This window comes from Astatotilapia calliptera, chromosome 19 (genome assembly GCF_964374335.1).
Source record: "Astatotilapia calliptera chromosome 19, fAstCal68.1, whole genome shotgun sequence".
NCBI lineage: Eukaryota > Metazoa > Chordata > Actinopteri > Cichliformes > Cichlidae > Astatotilapia > Astatotilapia calliptera.
The window spans coordinates 24,700,160-24,721,362 of NC_137440.1; the positions used below are offsets into that span (position 1 = coordinate 24,700,160).

Genomic DNA, 21,203 nt, shown 5'->3' on the forward strand with positions numbered 1-21,203 from the left:
TTTTGATTCTCTACTTCAACAACTAGTTCAGTGGGAAATAAATTGCTAAAATTGTATGTAGCCTCTCTTTGCTTTTTCCCCGATTCGTTACCCTTCGTTCAAGGCTACCTCTTGATCTGCCAGCCAATCAGCATCCACGGCCTCCAAGCCCTGAACTACCTCTTTATTAGCAAATGACTTGTAACAAGTACTAGCATACAGTGACTTTGGTTTGATTTGGCATCCAAATCTGTACAATGAATACATGTTTGAATACACTTATCTGGACGTAGGCTGGCATTTTTCATTTCACTTTGGATATCGTTTGGAATTTCGTTGCAGTGCCTACATGTTTGCTCATGAGGTATCAGGTTACCCTTCTGTGGGAATATTTTGCTAAATAAAACACATCTGTATGACCTAATCCCACAATGAGTGACCAAGTTTGTAGAGGATATTCTGCATAATTGAAGCTTCTCTTTTTTTTACATGACACAACACCTTCTGAGTTAGTCTTAACAAGGCTACTTACTTTAATGATGGATTTTGCACGTGTGCTGCAGGATACTTCATTCATTCCATTACGGACAACTTCAAAATCTGATAGTGTATCATGGGTGTTTGCAGACTTTTTCTGTGATGGCATATGAACAGTGATTCCTGAGAAAAAATGCTTTTCATGTGTCACTTTCAGTTTTCTGATGTTCTCCTGCTGGTTGAGGGGCTTGGTTGAGTTCCCTTTCAGTGAGTTCTTTTGTGGGTATTCAGATGAGAAGCTTGTCTGCATGCTTTTCCACATATAGGACAATGACATGGCTTCCTGCTTGCGTGCACTATCTCATGCCTTTGTAATTTAGAGGCACTCGGAAAACACTTAAAACAGTGGAAGCAGTTGTGCTGTACACCACCTGGGTTTTGTGTTGATTTAGGACTTTATTTATTTTTCACAGTCACTCTGGAAACCTTTCTCACAGGTTCACCTTATTAATATTACACATCTGTGTTAACATTTGTGTCATTCTCTGTCTTTAGGCTTTAAACGTATCACAGCAGTGTTCTGTGAGCTGGGAAATCTGCCCTCACCTTTGTATTTAAACTCGCTAACTTGCCAGTGTGGTCAGTTGATATCACGCGATTGCCATGTGTGGTATTTAGACCACATATGAGTGCGGCAGTGGAACCTCAAGTGGCTTTTCTGATGAAATCTCTTTCCACATATCTCACAGCCAAAGGGCCTGTATGAATTATCTGAAGCTTGAATGTAGAAGGAAAACATTTTCTACAAATTCAGCACTGATGTAGAGCATTAATTCGCTGCTTGCTGGTAGCATGGCAGGTTTCCCTCTGCTCCTTTCCCCTGATGTGATTAAGGCAACATCCTGAGGGAGAGAGCCATTGTAATCGCTGCAAAACTCACTGCACCCTTCTGGTTTCACAGTCATAATCTGGGAAATTGAGTCTGCATTACTGGGTTCAATTAAATGTTTTATTGTTTCTGAATTGGGTATTTTCACAGCATTGCTGTTTCGCACAGGGGGAAGACTTTCTAATTCTTTTTGACTCCTATGAATTTTGTGATGGCGTATCGAATTAACTTCCAGCTGAAATGATCTTCTACAGATCCCACAGCAGAATCGTTTCAAGCCTTCGTGTTTTATGTACTGCTGCTCTTGTTGATATAAATTATTATTAGGTTATAGTTTTAATAATAAGTTATAAAGGCTTATAAAGAAGGATTTCTTTCAAGTATAAATAAGAAAATGTCTGTAATTTGGATAGTGAGCAGAAGGTTTGAGACATTTATGACATTGGGACATTGGTGTTTCAAAGTTATTTTGCAGTCCCAAGTGCATTCTCATATTTGCCATTGCAGGAAAGATCTGAGTTGACTCACTGCCTCTTTCTAACTGTTTTGGTCTGTTATGAGTGTGTAAGTGAATCCAAAGGTTATTAAATAATAAGCAGTCATTATGGGTAGTGCTTGCAGATGTCCACATTTGGACAATCAGCTTGCTCCCACAGTACTCGACCCACAACATTAGAAATGTTTCCCTGAGTCACTGGGCAATCATTTGCATGAGGCATATTTTTCGGACAGCCGGAGGAGGCCCCATATATGACTGCCAATGCCAGAGTCTTGTCACAGTCAGGCCTGTGTAAAAGCCCTCTCCAGACTTTACAGATGAAGGGGTGTCTGATTGGATGAGATGATGTTGCTTCAGTGTGTATGGCAATGAAAAAGCTTTTGAACATACAGGACACACCAATGCATTGGTCTCACTGTACCTAAAGATTAAAATAGAGAATGATGAATAAACTCAAACTAGATCAGTCAATCAATACATGTGGCAAACTCAAACTAAAAAGAATCAAAATTACAAATAACTGGAACACTGTTTTACATGTGACATGACTAATGCGTGACACTTTCCTGTGTGTATGAAATTGAAAATATACCAACAACGTCAAATTTCGCAAAAGACGCCAACAGCAGGGACATGTACACAAACTAACAACTGAGCTGTGTAAAAGCGTAAATCAACAGTACTCCATATAGACGTCTGAAGCCCCAAAGACAAAAGCATTTACTTATTTATTTTTTAGCGTCTTAGCCTTCCTGCTAAAGATCTGAAAAGCGCAAGGACGCATGTTCACTCCTTAAAACATACCGTAGGAAACAAAGATCTTTCGTTCCTATCAGTCAGTCCGAAGATTGCGAGGACAACTCGTGGCTTGAGTGTTGTCAATAATAATAATAATAATAATAATAATAATAATAATAATAATAATAATAATAATAATAATAATAATAATAATAATAATAATAATAATTTATTCTTTCTGGTTGTTCGGTATGTCTCAGCTGCTTTATTTTATTTGGCCATGGCTAAAGTTTGTTTAGTTATTAATAATTTTTCAGCCTAATTATGGCCTCCCTTACTTGAACTGGAATCTCTCTGGGTCTCATATTTAAAATTACAGTGGTAATTATGAAATACAAAGTCAATATTTCTGCTTTATTTATATTATAACTGCTTGATTTACCATGGAATAACAAGAGAACAGGCCTTGCCTAGCCATGAAACTGCTTGTCAGTTAATTGTCCAATTATTTCTGAGCCACTAAAATCAATTTCTTAAATTCCTAAATAGTTAATATAATCTTTGCAAACAAACAAATATTGAATTAAAGCTGGAATCCTGTGCTTCAGTGACATATTCTTCCATTTAAAATCTACTGTGGTGGTGTACAACTATGAAAACAGTGTCTCAAACAAATCATGGATCTAACATTCATCTTCAGTCTTCTAGTATTTTGTTTATCTAACAAAGAACTGATAAATATGACATATTTAAGACACGAATGAATATAATCAACAGGCATAGCCTTACTGACAGGCGTAACTAGATTGTTATTAACTGCATCCTGTTCAGGGGTTCTAGTGTTACAGCTTTGGTATATTGTTTGATATTTTCAGGCTGGCTCATTATTACAATGACCAGAGTGAACCAGTTGTAAGCACATTACTTTCACAAGTGCTTTTTCTGCTATTGTATATTGAAATACCTGTCGACTGGGCATGAGCGTAAATAAATTAGTCAATGAAAACACAAAAGTATGGAAAGAGCGATACTCCATTCCGTACTGTTTAGATATGGATTCAGCATTTCAGTACCTTCATATGATGTGAATGTGGGGGGAAAGAAAGAAATATTTCAGTGATCTTGCAAATAAGATGTAAATGTAAACAAATTCTGTCTGTATTCCTGCTTGGCTAAATTCACACATGATTTCACTGAGGATATAATAGGAAAAGAGTGAAACTGGTTGCTCTTACTCGTTTAAATTGCAGTTTGTACGCTGACCACATGAGGGCAGCAAACACCACTTAATAACAAGTCTCAGCTTCCCAGTTCAGGAGCATGAGGAAAGTTTCATGAAGTCAGAGCTGTGACCATAAAGACATCCTTTCACAATGCGTCAGGGGACGAAAACAATGCATTACAAAAGGAAAAGGATTCAAACATGAAAACAAACAAAACCACAGTCACTGAGGCAAGCAGACCACAATACGAGGAGGCGTCTCATGCAGAGAGGCCGCTCCCGAGCTGGGCTCTGTAGCCCACTGCTATGGGGAAAGAGAGTCAAACACATCAGCGGGGTTTGCCTAGAGGAAGAAACACACAGTTAAAGTCCATGTGCAAGGCCACAATGACAAGGGCCCGAGGCTGGTACACTGCGCACAAAGGACAATATTAGCCACAACAGCCAGTTTGTTGGTAGAGTGGTTGCAGGTCAGCTTGGTAGAAAATGTACATTTGACAAAACACTCTTGAAAAATAAATGTCACCCTGTCTGTATTCATTTTGTGAGGCACCACAGTGGTAAGGACACAAAGAAGTGCGTCTGCCATAGGCCATCGCATTGGCTTGTGATGATATACTTGCCGCTTCGTCTGTGTCTCTGTGAGAACATTCCCACTGAAAGACGAAATGTAATGCTTGGCGCGTGATTGACAAGTTGTAGTCGTGCAAAGAATTTCAGTGGCTCTGCTCCTCTGTATTTACTGAGAAGCTGACTCTTGAATTTTAACAGTTTGTTTCATGGGAATTCCTTGTACTGTCGCTGTTTCACAATCAAAAAGAGGATTCAAAGCACAATAAAATTACATTTCTCAATATCCTTTGTAAAGCAATAAACAGAAAACTGCTGAGCATGCAAGTTTGTTTAGCACAGATTTGGTAGCATGTTGCTTGGAATTCACATATTTAAAAAAAAAGGAAAATGACATAGGAAAGACTTCTTTGGCTCTGTTTTATTCAGATTTGTATATTTAAAGATTTATGGACAACATTAAAATACAGCGAAAGATTTGTGGATGACATTTACAGCTATTTACTTGACTCACAAAAATCAGCGTACAAAAAAAAACAACAACACTGATACACATTTGACAGGTAAAAAAATTCCCTGACGTTGGGCCCTTTAAAAACCAGGTGAAAGTTAAACGCTCTGTATTTATGGGGGATTGGCTCGCTCTCATGAATAATTGCTTGTTTGTGTTTTTTCAACCTTCAATAAAATTCTTCAGGCTCTATTGGCCCCCTCTGTTGTTCAATTTTTGATAACAACAATCAAAACAGCGCCGTGATGGGTTGGGTGAAGATCGATAAGCCCACTCAACTCCACCGCCATCACATGTGCGATGAAGAGAATAGCTGGAGTGAAGATGTATTCCAACTCAAATTATCAATACAGTTCATGATCTTTGAGAAAAGAAAAGCTCCAGGAGCAATGGTTAATGGTGTTATTTTCTTTGCGCATTGTCACACTGTGTCCACTGACAACCCCCTGCACCAATTATACACACACTTTTACGTTCACAGGACACACACATGCCCTGCAGCTGTGTGTGGTAGCGTCTTTCTCCTATTAACCAGGCAGCCTTAGAATCAATAGAAAACATAAAGAGGCCTAATCTTTTCAGGTGCTTGGTGCTGATTGCCTATTACACAATAATAACACACCTTGAATCTCACAGAGCACGAGAGACAGAGAAAAACTCTCACCTCATTCTAATGCACTTAAAACAGCCACAAGCCAGTCGCACAGTAAATCTATAGGTTTGCAGTGGAGCAGATGGTTTCAGCTGTGGCCTTTATGAGGGCTGTTAGCTAGTGTGCTTAAAGAAATTCTACCAGAAGCAATGACATATCAGAGGATACAGTTTATCGCTACATGGAATGAGACACTACCAGTGTCTCCTTTTGCAAACTCCAGTCTCTTGTTGTTTGGCACGCAGCTTTAGGTTGTGGAAGTTCCATACGCTTTGTCTCAGAGGTAGAATAACAGCTGTTGCAGTCTATGTCTCCAGTGGAGGACAAAGGGGATTACCGGCCTTCATTCTGGTGTCTGAAGTGGACTAAAAACATCCTCAAAACCACACACTGTTAAAACCACTTGCAGGCGCATACGGCTTTGCTTTTCAACAACGAGCTGTAAAACAAAAAAAACAGTCAAACATTAATGAGCAGTTACGCCGTTTTTCTTTTTCCACATTCACTGATGTCCTGTTGTAAGTCATTAGGTGTTAGTCTGTCAGTGTCTTCCTCCAGAAAAGCTCCACTAAATTCCAGAGCTGTGTATGGCTTCAGTCTGGCTGTTGACTCTGGCTGAGATTCTATAAACTGAGCCAGCAGGACAGGTGGAAGATCTGGGAGTCAGGCAAGTCCAGGACTGGAACCAGTGCTATGGATGGACTGGACTCTGCTACTGAGCTTCTTAAAGTTTCCTCAAGTCCTGAAAAGTAGATTTGGGGAGGTGGGTAAAAGGGTGAGGACAAGAAAAGCATTAGTTTCATTAAAACTTTCGCAGGAGTTGAACATTATGTTCTCATGTAGATGCCCCACTGGGGGTGTCCCAGGACAGAGGCTACATTTACCCTTCGACCAGGGAACACGGCCCATTTACAAATTATTGGCATTCTTAAATACTTGGCAGATTGCAGCTGCCCACCCCCACTTCATTCACCTTCCTGCAGTGCAAGCATATGGTCAAGCAAGGACTGATCTCTAGGCTACCCCTCCCAAATTTTGAGACACATATGACCAAACACATACACAGACACATGCGGCCTACAGGGGGCTAAAGGGGTCTCAATTTGCCCTTTTGGACAATTGAGCAGCTTGTTGGGGGTATCTAGTGGACTGCATCCTTTACTCTTGTTGAGTGGGGATATTAGGAAACTGTGTTGGGGCTGTCACTCAGCTTCGCTGGAGCTGAGACATGTTGTTAGAGCATGTGTATGTGTGTGTGCGCGTGCGTTTGTGTGTGGCTACAGATGAACAGTGGACATGTGAGAATTCTTTGAGTGTCTCAGAGGCTGTTCTTGATGACAGCCTGTCTATGTAGCAGTAGCCAGCTGGGATTTTGGTCCTTCCCTCATCTGCTCTGTGCACTAATTGATCACAAGTGTTCCTGTCTCATGGTTGACTGTCCTGCCTTATTTCTTCTAATTTAGCAGCACGTCAGATGAGTCTTGGGTGTGGTCACTACAATCCAGCAAGGTCGTAGAATTAAACATCTGGGAACCACGCTGTCGTAAGTGTAGCATCACAGACCTTACTTATGTTACATTAGCAATTATATTTGGCAAAAATAAAAAAAATTTTAAAATTTACCTTCAATCAGAGTGGTCAAAAACAAACTAGTGCTCTTTTAATAACATCTACTAGTACTATATAGTACTCTGTGACATCTGTATGAACTTCTAAAAAGAGAAATCAGGACACAGAGGTTACAATAGTTCTGCACTATTTAATAATCCCCATTCTCTTTCATTTGAAACACACACAGCATGTCAGACATCCTTACAAAGAGCCCACACACCCTAATTAGCTAATATGCACTACAGCTTAAAATGCCCCCACTGAACATAGGCCTTTTGTGTGGGGGGGCATTAAAAGCCTAAATATGTGTTATCAGAGCATGTGGCACACCCTGGGAAGCGGGATCCTCTAGAGATGGCAAGCTGACAACTGAATGAGCTATGGCGATCACAGACAGGGGATGGTTTTATTAAGAGAAGAAACATACCCTTCATCACACCTTGTGCGCTAAGCCTGTTTTATGTCAGGATGTTTTAATCTTTGTACCAATGGATAGGAAATAATTGTGCTCTCTCTTTGAGAGTCACTTTCAGTGTCTGTGTGCACAGACATGCATGGATGGAAGGCAGGAGGGGGGTGAAGGTGACATGAATGACCACGCAATTTTTTGTGGGGATTTTTTTTTTTGGTCTTTTTAGATAAAAAGTGAGCAAAGAGAGAGTGCCTCTTTCCTCCTGTCCCTATAAAAGCTTCTGTAAAATTCACGCAAAGTCCGATGAGTACTTCCCATCATATACCCAATCCCCTTCCCCTGGTCTCTTAGCCCCCCGCCCCCCTTTTGGGGGCTACATGGGGAGCCTCATTGTGAGGCTCGGTGGACAGAAGCTGTAAGATTCAAAAAGCCATCAAATTAGCATAAGATGAGACTAAACCATCTACCCAAGAGGACCAGTCATTATTCTGCTTCACGGCAAACACACAGGGAGCTGAAAAGGCTGTTTTCAAAACCAAAACATTACTAATGCCCACAACACCCTTTTATGCTAAACATTAACAGCCATTTTGTTTGAAGCGATTAATACATAAATATTGTAAGCCTAAGTGAATAGAAGGAGGGGTGTCAGTGAAGGCTGTGGTGGGGAGGAAAGAAAAGGGGTCTTCCTGTGTGGAATGGATAATGCCTGCTGGGGTTGTGGGGCTTTTAAGCCGTGGCTAAGGCCCAGAGCCAGTGGTTTTTAGCTGTGCTACACTGACTTCCAAACTGGTCAAATTAACCGGTAAACGAGGTGGTAATTAGCAAGTGTTGGCTCATGAAAATTGTTTATTTAGTCCGAAGAGAATAAAGAGAGAAGCCGAGGAACCGGAGGAGCACAAGGCTTGCACACCTCTCTTTAGCAATCTTTCTATGCTAACGCCAAACCACATGACTTCTTGTAATGTGAAAGTTTTCTTGTAAAAATGAACCCACAGAGAATTACCGCGCCCAGCTGTAGCTCTTGTCAGTTCTGCTGAGGCTTACATTGTTAAATTACCTACATTTTATTTTATTCAATTTCTGTTACTCATTATGCAAAATAACGGATTTGTTTCTAATTATATATTTTTTTCTTTTGTTGTAAAATAAGACTATTTAGGTCCATCAAAAAAAAAGATTTATTTTCTTGAGTTGTGAGGTTCTATCTTTGAAGGAACCTTTCTATCGTAAGTAACAAGTTGAGACAAGATGTTTAAAGGTTTCATTCGAACCATATGTCATGTCTATCAACTGTGAATCCTAACGCAACCAAAGAAAGGAGGGGGTGTGCAGTCACATTTTGCTCCAGTGGTGTCTGTCTGCCCGCTGTCAGCGGCAGTTGCAGCACTGTGACTGCTTGCGCCAGAGGTGTTACTTTTCCTCCTTTGACTTTTTGGATTCATCACCCAATGAGCACAGGCTGTGACCCATAAAAAAGCCCACGGGTAAGCTTCCAGGGCTTAGTTGTGCATGTGCTGTACGGGAGCAAATTCTACCTCAATGATGAGTCAGTAAATGGTTTGAGGAAAGCAGTGTGTGCGGTCCATAATCAAAGAAACAAACATGTCAAGGGTAAATATCTAGGTTGAGCTTGCTCCAGTTCACAAATGACCCGGTAACACGGCTAACAGTTTCTATTAAAACAACAAAATCTGGAAAAACAAGCTTTTCCTTTTGTTGTGGATGACACAAGAAACAAATGGAAAGAGTTGTATATAATGAAACAATGTTCAGTAGCAATTATATAATTAGGTAAAAAAACAAACAGCTCTGCTTGGCTGGCACACATATATCAAGACGTATTCTCAACAGAGCAACCTTTTTCTCATTCATTTCTGGTAACTGTAATTTCACATCCTCAAAGTGATGAGTTATGTCAAAGCTAAAAGTGACAGTAAGATGGCTGGTTTGGCACAAACTCAAAAATGTTAATTAACTGCTTCAGAGATGACTTGACAACTGAGCCTATGTGATCGATGTGCTCATCGCCCTTTTTCCCTCCGAGAGAACATCTCTCAGGATAAAACAAATACCGCTCCACGTTTGTCTTGACAAGAACCTAGAATCCTGGGACGACAATATGGCGGCGTATGAAAGTGTAATGATGACAAAAGACTGCCAGCTGCTTGGGTTACTGTACACAGTGCAGACACAACAAATGAGTTATAATAATTAAACACAGGAAGGAGTTGAGATCCTCAGGAGAGACGGTTTCCTTCAATACTTTATGTTGACTTAACCAGTGTCAGCTCAAACTTTCTTTGAAACAAGAGCGCAGAGAGAGACAGCGAGTCACTTTGTTTTCATTAATACAGTGATGTGCAGCTTAACTCAGAAGAGCAGTATATCTCACACGTGTTCCTTCTAACAAAGCAGCCTATTTAGGATAAATCCTCTTAATGGGCGCACATATTGGATCACTTTAAATGCACGTATGTGTGTGTGTGTAATGTTACAAGTGAAGCCCGTGACATACCTTTAACAATCTGCTGTGCCAGTGAGTGGCTGCACTTGAAGAACACCCTAGCACACTGTGGCACCAGCTTAGCATCCATCTTCTTTGTGGCTTTCCTGAATGCAGTGCCAACTTCTTCTGTTACATGCTTTACATCAGTGGCCTCCAAGTTATCACCATGGACAGCCAGGGAAAGTGAAAGCGAAGCACTATGGCTGTCAGCAGACAGTAGAGTGTAACACTCTATAGATCCACAGGCTATCTTTGTAGTCACGTGACAGGAAGTCCTTTGGGTGGGATCGTCACGAACTGCAGTTGCATGAAGCTCAACGGCTGCACCCTTGGGCAAGGCAGGTACCACAATGACCAATAACGGCACACGTCTGATCGCAGAGTCCCACAACAAGTCCTGCAATGTAGACAGATGGTACTGAAATGAATTGGGTGGCAAATTATATACTATGTTGTGTTACGCACTACAATCAAATGTATGGCCCTCCTGCTGAGTTTCACGCTGCGTCTTTGGAACAAAAACACTACTCCATCAGCATTATCCCAAATGCTACCACACGGCAGTAGGACAGGCTTTTTACTTGAAAGACTGACAGACTATCAATTAATGTGAGACTGGGAGGTGACCCTTGGTAATGATAGTGTACAAACAATTCAGAAAGAATCCATCGTGCTTGCAGCCACCATGAATAAAACACATAAATGCATTCATTTGAGCTTCATGCACTGACATGGCAGGTCCTATCAAAATGACTTCTCACCTTTCTAGGAAGATCATCCACAACATGTGATGGCAGTTTCACCGCACGCATTTAGAGAGAAATGGCCTCCAATTTAACTGCAGGGCCAAAATTTCTCCTTTTTTTCCCCTCCTCTGGACTGAGGGCCATTAGCACTAACAAAATGTCTTGGAGCAGTGCTACAATGTGGCCCTCTAATAATACTTGGCTGTGGCTTCATCTGCTAATGGGAGAGAAATGAGTGTTTTATATAACCGTCATTTCAGTCAGAGTCGATAGGGCAAAAACACTTAACCCCCCCCCCCTTTCAATTTGCTGGATCAATTTTCATCCACTTACACCCCACTTCGTAAGTGCAGAATAATAACAGGTTACTTACATTTTATTTTGATATTCACTCACAAAAAGAAGAAATCATTGACAAGCCACATGGCGGCCTCTTTGTCCCTTCAGCAGACAAACCTGTCATGACCCAAACCGCCACATTCACTGAAGTAGCACTTACCTTCAGATTAAACTTCAGCAAATGCTTAATTGTGTATCAACAGCTAACCTCTTGACTTGGAGAGTTAGAAAAAGAAGAAAAAAAACATGAAAAATGCAGGTGTCCACAATGAGTGTGTGTAAAGAGGTTAGGTTAAGATTTCGCTACTCTTTACTGATTTTGAAGAGCGCTAGCTTGCAGTGATCAACAATAACAATCTCAGAAGGAGAAGCAGAACAATTACCATGTGATCTCAAGCCTCTTAGCATGTCAGACAAAGTGACACCACACATACGTGTCCTATGCTTTGATAAATGTTATATTAGCACTTCTGGCTCAGGCTAGGTATTTTCCTAGAGGGAACTGGTTCTCCACTTGTCAATAGTGATTGAACAGAGGACTGAGAGCTGAAACTGAAGAGAAGAATGACAGGACAGAGGGGTCTTGCTCAGCCAGGCTTAAAGGCCACCCTGCGGGGCCTTAAATGCTAAGATGCTATACCCCACCGACTGTCTACAAGGGACTTCAGCGCAGTGCTCTAGCCTCTGGCAGGACATTATTGTCGCAGCAGAGTTGCTGACTTTCTGTTAGAGCTGTCTGTTAATGTTACATCTACTTCATTTTGCCTTTTTGTAATCGATGTACCACAATGTTAGAATTCATGGGATGTTTATTCAGCGGTTCTGTAAATGTGTTTAAATCGCAAAATTGTGTATGTTTCTGCATTTGTGTGTATGATCTGTGGATGCGGATCATGCTTCTCTTGCAGTGGACTGAGAGGGGAAGAACTCACGTCTACCTGGGGAGAGGTTATTAATGACATTAAACTAATAAAAAATCTAATTTGATATATGGTGGAGCTGAGTGCTGGAGAGGCAAGTGGGGCAGGCTGACAGGTGGCTGCGTGTAGATGGTTCAATTCTGCTATACGCAAGCCACTTAGCACGCTCATTACTTCATGCCAATTCATTTCCAGGGCAGGCAAACACTCCCCCTGTGCTCTCTCTGTAGGCAGCAGGTAAAAGCATATAGTCTGAATCTGCTGCGCTCAGCTCTCCACACTGATGGGGTGTGACCTGCTTCTCCTTATGTTTGTTTTCTTTCTCCCCACTTTCCTCCCTCTAACTCACGTCCATGTGCCTGGAGCGTGTGCAGGGTTGAAGGGCCAAGAGGCGTGAAAGCCGAACGGTAAACACGGTAATAAGGAAGTGGTGTAAAGGCGGGGAACAGCAGGGAGCTGATGGGACTTGCTCTGCTTAGCCAGTTCCCCTACATTTCCTGCCCAGCAGGATGCCTTCAGCATGTGGTTCTATGCCTCAGCACTTACTGTAGTGCTGTCAGTCTGCTATAATATCCCTTCCCATTCACTCCCTCATTCACTCTTCTTTTCTCAAGATTCCACTCTGAAGCTCATCAGACTGTTTTTGTAAATGAAACACACAGGGCCATGTCAGTGAGGCGAAAAGTGGAAGAATATGAGGGTATTTCAAAATCACAGCAGAGGCCACAGTTCCTTAAATCTCCCGTAGTAAGCATGTTTACTGTGGTGTACAAAAAAGAAACTTTGTACACTGCAAATTCAGCGTTTTATTTCCAAATTTCAAAACCAAACATTTCTTTAAGAACCTCTCGTCTTTTGCAAAATAACTCGACGTTTGTGCATGTGCAAATAAAGTTCCATTTAAACCTTAATAGACAAAAAAAGAGAAAAACAACAACAATTGAAAGCTGCCATGCTTTCAGAAGCTATTGCTGCTAAACAAAGGGATGTCTGTTTAACATTTATTGACTTATCACATCAACATCTCCCTGTTCATCAACCCTTCTGCACACACATGCACACAGACAAACAGGCTCTTTGTGGTTTAATGCACCGTAAATACAATTTCACACTTGTAGCGACTCCAGTATGCTCCCAATTAACCCTGCAAGCTTCTTCATCCACCTGATTAGAGAAATTATCAACGCACAACAACAACATGGCCCTTTAGCTTCACAAACACACTAGGCACTGGTGTTTCTTAATATTATAAAATTGCACTTCACAGGTCTGCTGGGCCTTTATATCTTTGCATATAAAAGAATAAGACCACATAATCCAACACATGTTTTTCTAACTATTTTTTAAGTGTAATATCTTAACAGTTTTTAACCTCACACAGCATGTTGTTATTATTTTTTTTGCTAGTGAGATGCATATATTTACATATCATCTGTATCCTTTTCCCCTAAAACTATTTTGAGCTTTGTTTTGAAAAGGCTTTATAAATTTGGTTTAATAAGTCACTAACTTATAGCTACTCATAATTTAAGCACTTGTCTTTGTTCTTTCGTGTGTTCCCTGTATTTCTTCTGCTGTGTGTTATAAATCTACAGCACAGAGAGCAAAGTGTAGGGGTCAAGGGAAGATGACATGTCAAAAGCTAGACCAAAGACAAAAGGTGATAGAGCACAGAGTTAGGCTAGTAACCCAGCACCCTGCTTATAGGTGAGGCACCCTGATCTGTCAAGTACTGTTGTTTAATTTGGAGTCAGTTGAAATTAAAATGTGGTCTCCTGGTAGCAATCCCAGGTCAGTTGAATGAATATTTTCATTGTTCTGACACATTGCTTGGAAGGAGACCAGATGGATGGAGTTGTACATCTTCAGTGACCTCTGATATGAACCTAGTCCGGTTGCCCCCCAAAGCATTGTCCTCAGTTAGCCCTGTTATTATGTGAATGACTCACTCAGTACTTCAAATTTCCACTACACTGTCAATGCTTTAAAATTCTATTCCAATGTGAGTTACAAGGACAAGCAGAACAACACTAACCTAATCACTATACTAGACTTATCTATATGACATGTTTATATTTTAGAATTCAGAAATTTCTAGTTTTATATATACACGACTGCAGGATTTAAATAATATTTGGAATTTTATATTCTGGTATACTACTAAATACTGTTAACTGACATGATGTTGACATTCTCTATCCACTCTTTAACAGTGTTCGCCACTCCACCAAGCCACATGTTGGAGGTGGGCTCCTGCATTTCTCCCTAAGGCCCTATTCCCATGGCTAGAGAGATTACTGTGGGAGGAGAAGGGCTGCCAAGGGAGACTGGAGCCCCTATTAGATGTATGGAGCGGCGTTGTAAGCCTTGGCGGTAGAATGAAGGGAAGGATGGAGGGAGGTGGCAGGAAAGAGGGGTAAGGAGGGAGATAAGCTGCTCTGAGAGTTGAACGGAGCTCCAAAATGGTGTGTGGGGGCAAAGGATTAGGGAGGCTCTGAGGAAGACATCTGCTTCTGTGCCAAGCTCCACATTATCAAAGACACCAGCGTTTCCCACATCATCAACTTTTCATGAGTGCACTCACTGGTAAATATCAGTAGCAGCGGCTTGGGTCTCAAGGGGGCAAAGAGGGGCGAGAAATCTTGCCTTATTTCACAACTATAAACCACAATTCTGAAAGGCCTCTCTGAAAAACTTGGATACCAAATCAAGTTTCTCTTCTTTTACTTATTCATTGATGCATGGATCCCACTGTCTTGTAATCCATTAAACATGTGTTCATCTTATGTGGGTGTAACATTTTATAAGTATGATCAATATTTCCTCTGCATCCATGATAAAACAGTCAGACATTGCTCTGGCATAAATTTTACAAATAAAAATCTCACTCCAGAGTGACTGACCTTCTCTCCTTCTGTGGCTCTCAGCATGCTCTCCCAGACGGCACGGATGATCTGGATGTCTTGGTGCCTTGTAGTGTAGCAATGGGCCTGGACAACATGAGCCAGAGTCAAGCTGCCAATCACAGCTTCCAGAACCTTCTTCATATGGCTGAAGGACAAGTGAGCCTGGGTGTAGGTGGCAGCTTTTACCAACTCCATTTTACAGGGTACCAAAGCAATTTGGCCAGAACAGAACACCACGTCATTGATCTGGAGAAGAAATATAAGGAAAAATGTTACAATGGTATGGTAAAAACCCAGACTAAGCATTAACAACCCACTATGTTAGCTGGGCATATTGAAGGCTGTGTGTGGACAGATATTATCAATAGGTGGAGTGATGCAGATAAATTTAAGCATACTGAGAAATCAGCAGGGTGCATGCTAGAATCTGATGGAACATTAGCCACAAAATGTGATATCCATGGATTAAAAAGAAAATAAATCTTAGTTTTCATTATGTTTCACGTAAGGGATTGGTTCAATAGATACAGTTGCATTTTTAGATGTTTTAATAATTGTAGCATATTATCTTTCTGTGGATTTAGTATCTTGATCTCACATATAAAAACTAAGGAGGAGCAGAGCATTTCTAGCACCAGCCACCTGACAGGAGTCACTGCTGAGCACCAGAAACAGTGGGGATATATGGTGTCAGAGTTTGCTTCAAATTAACTGATAACAATATCTATTTTATTAGCAAAATTGTAATAAAAGACAAACAAATTTAAAAATTTCTCCTGCTGCTTGGTAGGAGGAGCTAAAACTGCTCTTTTGAAGCTGAAGGTTGCCGATGCCTGCCATAGTCTAACCTAGCAATCCACTGGATCCATCTATCTTGCACAGTTAATCTGGGTCCAGGTAATGGAGGAGCAAACCAAGTAGAAATTCACTTTTCTCTGGTCCCTGCCTCCAGCTCCTCTGCTGAGATAATGTGGCGTTCTTAAGTCAGCCAAGAAACATAATCTCAGAATATCCAGCGTGTCCTTGATCCATCGTCTGAGTCTCCTCTTGATTGAACATGCCCAAAACACCTCACCTAAATGCTGTCCAGGTGGCATCCTAGATGCCAGAACCCCCTTCATATGGAAGAACAGTGATAGACACCCTTTTAAGGAAGCCTTTTTTTAACTATTAGCAGAGAGAATGAATGTAAAGTGACCAGTAAATTCCCTGCCTTAACATACAGACTCACTTCTCTTTTTCCAAAACGATACAGCAATTGCAGAAATTGAGATAAATCATCCATCTCCCCATTCACTTTGTGTCCAAGACAATTGAACTCCACAACTTGAGGTTCTTCCCAAAACTCAACAAGGCACTTTACCCTTTTCAGATGAGAACCATGTCCCTGTTAGTTCTCATTCAAACCACTTGGCAAACCCAGAGGTCACTGCTTGATGAAACCTAAGGCAGTTAATGGGTTTAACTACATGTCCATAGGTGTGAATGAGAGTATAAATGGTTGTCTGTCTCTCTGTATTAGCTCTGTGAGAGAATGGTAATCTGCACATGGTGTACCCTGCATGGATGGATGGGTGGACGGATGAAATTATCATCAACATGTATGGAGGAGGTCAGTAAAGAGGTACAACATCTGGAAAGCATCTAATTGGCAACAGCTTCTTTTTTAAGCATTTGTTTTTCTATCCACGCAAAGAACGTGGATAGGAAAACACAGAATGGAACAACATCAGTCATGGATTGACCTCCCCAGACCCCGAATCTAAACATTATCGAAGCAGTATGGGTTCATCCTAACAAGAATTCATGACTAGCGGAGCCCCAACGACTATAGAGGTCCCTGGGATGGATTTGAACCCACGATTGCTGTGAGGTGCTAGTGCTACCCACAACACAACTATGATTCATGATCTCAAAATCAAAATCCCAGCAGAGACAATGGAAACATAAAAATAAGCAGTGTTTAAGACGTGCAATCAGTCCAATTCAAAAAGTTGTTTTATTTCTCTAAAAAAGTACAATACTGAAAAAGGTGCTATAATCAGATTAACATTAATTATAAGCATGTTTGATTAGCAGTGAATTAATTAACAAGTTATGCCCCCCCATTTTCAGCATCTTATCACCAACCATTCTCATTTCACAGTTCTTAAACAAGCTGTTTTTTAGTGAGAGGTCTGCCAATATATCTCAGTGGCACCAGTGTTATTTATAAGCATAATTAACTTAATAAGCTCAATTTTCTTTTAATACCTCTGTTAGAAATAAGCTCCTTGCATAATGAAACCTGAAAAAAATCTATCTGTTTAATGCAGAGAGACGAATAGGGCTGAGGAGCGGCATTAAGGAGGTCAGGTCTTTAGAGACCTTGTAGCTCACCAGTGCTCGAGACTGGATGGCATTAGTGCTGGACACTGGCTGATGGTCAATGCAAATAAATGCCGATGATAAGATGAAAATAGCATTACTCTGAAGGATCCGGATCTCCAGGGAGTAGCAGCCCAAAACAAGGTATTCTACTAATTTGCAAAGACCTACTTGGGGGTCATGTATTTAACTGCAAGATTACCAGGGTAAGCATGAACTAAAAGTCATATTTAAAGGTCTTCTTTCACGCTTTCGGTGGCTGCTTTAGTGTGTTATGTTACTATCTTCCAAATGAAAACACTGGTGAACTGCTGGATTGGTGGCCGAGGCTTTTCCTCTGTTAGTTATCTACATCACATGTGCAGACGGTTGCCAGCTCACATGTTTTTGGGTAGCGAGACATGTTTTTACGGTTGGTCTCATGCTCTCACACCGCCCAAACACATCTCAAATGAAGTCTCACAGGTCAATTTGATCAAACCCACAGACAAAGAAGCTTTTAGTTTGGGGTTTTAAAGAATAATCTGTGTTACTATTATGTTGAGGAACTGTTGAAGAACGAGCAGTTGCATTGCAGCCATCTGCAGCACAGGAGAGAGGTTTTTTTTACGATGAAGCATGTAAATCAGCTAGTGTAGTACAGTAGACAGCCCTAATGAAAAACGAACCTGTAATTTGTCTACGAAGGGCTCTTTGAGATTGGACAACCCCTAAAGTTCTTCTCCTCCACACTCACTGCAATTCAAACTAAACTTTTTCTTGTAGGATTCACTTCTAATTGGTCCGCACAGATGGCACTTTATTTAATCTTGAAAACCTGAAGCAGGCCGTGTACCATTTAGAAATTCCATTTAAAACACTAACAGGACAACATGCTACATAGCCATTTAGAGGTCAGACGCAATCATGGCTATTTCCATAATCAAATGTGCCTTCCATGAATCACAACTCCTGGCCTCACTTTTCAGCTCTGATGAATCTTTTGCTTCCATCTCTGCTGCTGCAAATTACTGGAACAGTGACAAGAGATGGAGAGAAGACAAATGCAAGCAATGTGAGCGAGTGAGGGGGCAAAGAGAGGGGAGATAAGGCCTCCAGTGCTTTCAAGCATTTGGATCAATCACCGGATCACTTACCTGCTACAATGATCTACCCAAGAGCCAGCGTTACTGTGACTGGCTAACATAAAAGCCAGATTCCCACACATCAACAACAAATTGTCATTGGCGTTCCATTTATGAGCCATCAAATGCCATCATATCCACTCCAACAAAGAAGAGCTCCATCAGGTTGGATGGGTGGCCAGAATCTTTTAACAAGCTCATCCCCTATGAAAAGACCTCACTTCTTTCTAAATTCATAAAGGCCAGCTACAATTTGTCAATTTGAATATCAAAAGGGTCTAGCATGGGGTCCCTTGGCTGTTAAAGGCAGACTCCCATAGCTGCTCCCTAGCAGGTGTGTGATGATCAATTATTAAGGATCCCACTCTGGTTACTCTTAGTGGGAGGTGAAACTGGGGATCTGGGGGGTTTGTGGTGGTGGGGGAACATATTTCTGTGTTGAACCTGGATGGGAGAGAGACAGCAGAGAAGGGAGAGCGAATACTATTTACATAAAATTAACAGTTCAAAAGAATGAGTTCACACACCAATCAAACTTGTTAATTGACTGTCAATGGTGTGTCCCTGAATATACAACACAACTACATTATTCATCTTAGGCCTTGACAGGAAGACAGTCCAATTTGCATGGGTGTTCTAAACGTGATCAACAACCACAATGCCACATGCATTTTTAATAGGCCAGAGATGGGATCCTTTAATATTCATAAGGGTCAAACAATTGCATATGACATTAAACTTTCTATAACAAGGTAAGTATTTTTCAAATGCTAGCCTTAGTGATCTAAATGGCCCGCAGAGAAAAGGGAGAAAGTGCTATCTTCCAGTCTTCACAGTGAATCAATGCTATATGTCCACGTTGGTTCATTTTATTTAAATATCAAATAATATTAGCTATGTATTGCCAAAATAAGGTTGACTGAAAGTTGATTTAATATTAGTCAGTTGGTTCCGAGCTGGTTTTATTTATTTCTTCATTTACCAATGTTTGAGAATAACACGCATCATTAGTTTAAACAACCATGTTGAGACATTTTTCATTATGTAACAATAACTGAGATTTACACAGCTATAATAACAAAACATCAAACTTAAAAAAACCCTTCTTGAACGATCCGTGCTTCCAATTTACCGAACAACTGAGAAGATAAAACATTTTCCAACTAATTTGTGTTTTTGTGCTGTACTTTACTGACCTTTATTCCACGGTAAAAACAATGTGATTCTTCTAATGAACCCAATGACACATCCAAAGGTCACCAAATTCAAAGACATTTTTTCCCTCTCTGAGAGGCGCAGACAGTAGAACGTATGTAAATGTACTCAGGAAGCGCCTGGCTGTGTCCACTCCCAGTCCTTAACAGTGTCTTGTTTCAGACTGGTGTGTCTGAGGTGTTTCTAATTGCAGTTTGTGTCAAAGGGTTTCCAGAGATGACCAGACAGTGCTAGACTATATTCACATCGGTGTCGAAGCCCTCTGGGCCCCCATCCCGTTGAAGACATCTCCAAGTGTCATTAGCAGAGCCTTGGAATGGTATAGATGAACTAGGCAGGCCTGGATAAAATGACCTGGTATTGATGAACAGTCAGGCTTTTCTGCCTGGTTCCAAGGACAGAGAGGTGGAAAACTGCTCCACCACTCCTATCAGATATGCTAATGGTCACATTTCTCCCCATTGAGACCTCATGCATAATTTAACTAGGAAAATGATAATACAAAATGTGTAAAATAGGTTAGATTAATATGGTGTAACTTTTCCTTTATCCAAGGACATATAACAAAGCTAATGGGGCAATGGCAGTACTATATCAGCTACACTGTCAGTAATTAAATGCAAAATGTAACTAATATTTGGGAAATTTAATTTGTTAAAATGCTGTTGCATGTTTTTTATATAGTGAAGACTAACCACGGAGTAAGAGTAAGTAAAAGGCAACTTGTTCATTGTTGAAGCGTTACATTGCACAGGACTTATGACGATTTTTGAAAGCTGGAAAATGGAACAGAATAAAATGGTAAAATTGTATGATGTGTAAGAAGCACTAGACCACATGTAAACCCACAATACTGCGATTAAATGTTATTTGAAACCCTAAATTGATGTATAAGTTATAAAAAACACTTTTATTGGAAAATTCTTTGGTTTACTTTTAATCCCATATGGAGCATTTTTAATGTGACAAATTTTTCTTTGGTAATTTTCTTCTTTTCTTGAATACTTTAGGGTTGGCAAATAGCTCAAAATAGTTCAAAATCTGGGGATCAAAAACTGAGGTTGAAGTTTTGTTGAATGTATTTAAGTGCATATATTATTCCTGCTTGTTGGCGCAGATTTGATATGCAACAACCGTTTAATCCTTGTGTGGTGGATGGCAGTTTGTCAGGGATGTGTGCTGTGATTTCATCTCAAACTGGCTTCAAGTCAGTGGGGTTCTTTCAGCATTAGTGAATTCAAAGCAGATCACGTCTGGGAGTGGGAAATGATAAGAAATGGGCTCGTGTTGTGCCGCGCCCTGAGGAAATCCTGCCTCTTCTGACACCTCGTTTCGAAAATACAAACCTTTCAGGAGAACCACAACCTTTCTCCCTTCTCCCAAATCTTTCACCATGTTAGTCTTCTCATTTAAGGCTTCATGGGAAGAGGAAAAGATATTTGCCTTTTTTTTTTATTCCCTCCTCTTTTTTCCACTCTCTTTATTTTTGTCATCCTGTTTGTGTTCCAGTTTGAGCC

General features: G+C 40.7%; 1 protein-coding gene across 1 annotated transcript in view; it reads right to left on the bottom strand.

Annotated features, from left to right (window-relative positions):
• Nucleotides 1-4,777: 4,777 nt before the first annotated feature.
• dph6 (diphthamine biosynthesis 6) overlaps nucleotides 4,778-21,203 on the bottom strand; it is a 57,229-nt gene continuing 40,803 nt past the window's right edge. The window contains exons 13-15 of the mRNA XM_026152162.2: nucleotides 14,978-15,226; nucleotides 10,079-10,466; nucleotides 4,778-6,279 (exon numbers count right to left, since the gene is read on the bottom strand). Coding sequence (XP_026007947.2) covers nucleotides 6,161-6,279; nucleotides 10,079-10,466; nucleotides 14,978-15,226 — 756 coding nt within the window. The 3' untranslated portion in view covers nucleotides 4,778-6,160. The remainder of the gene's footprint in view (nucleotides 6,280-10,078; nucleotides 10,467-14,977; nucleotides 15,227-21,203) is intronic.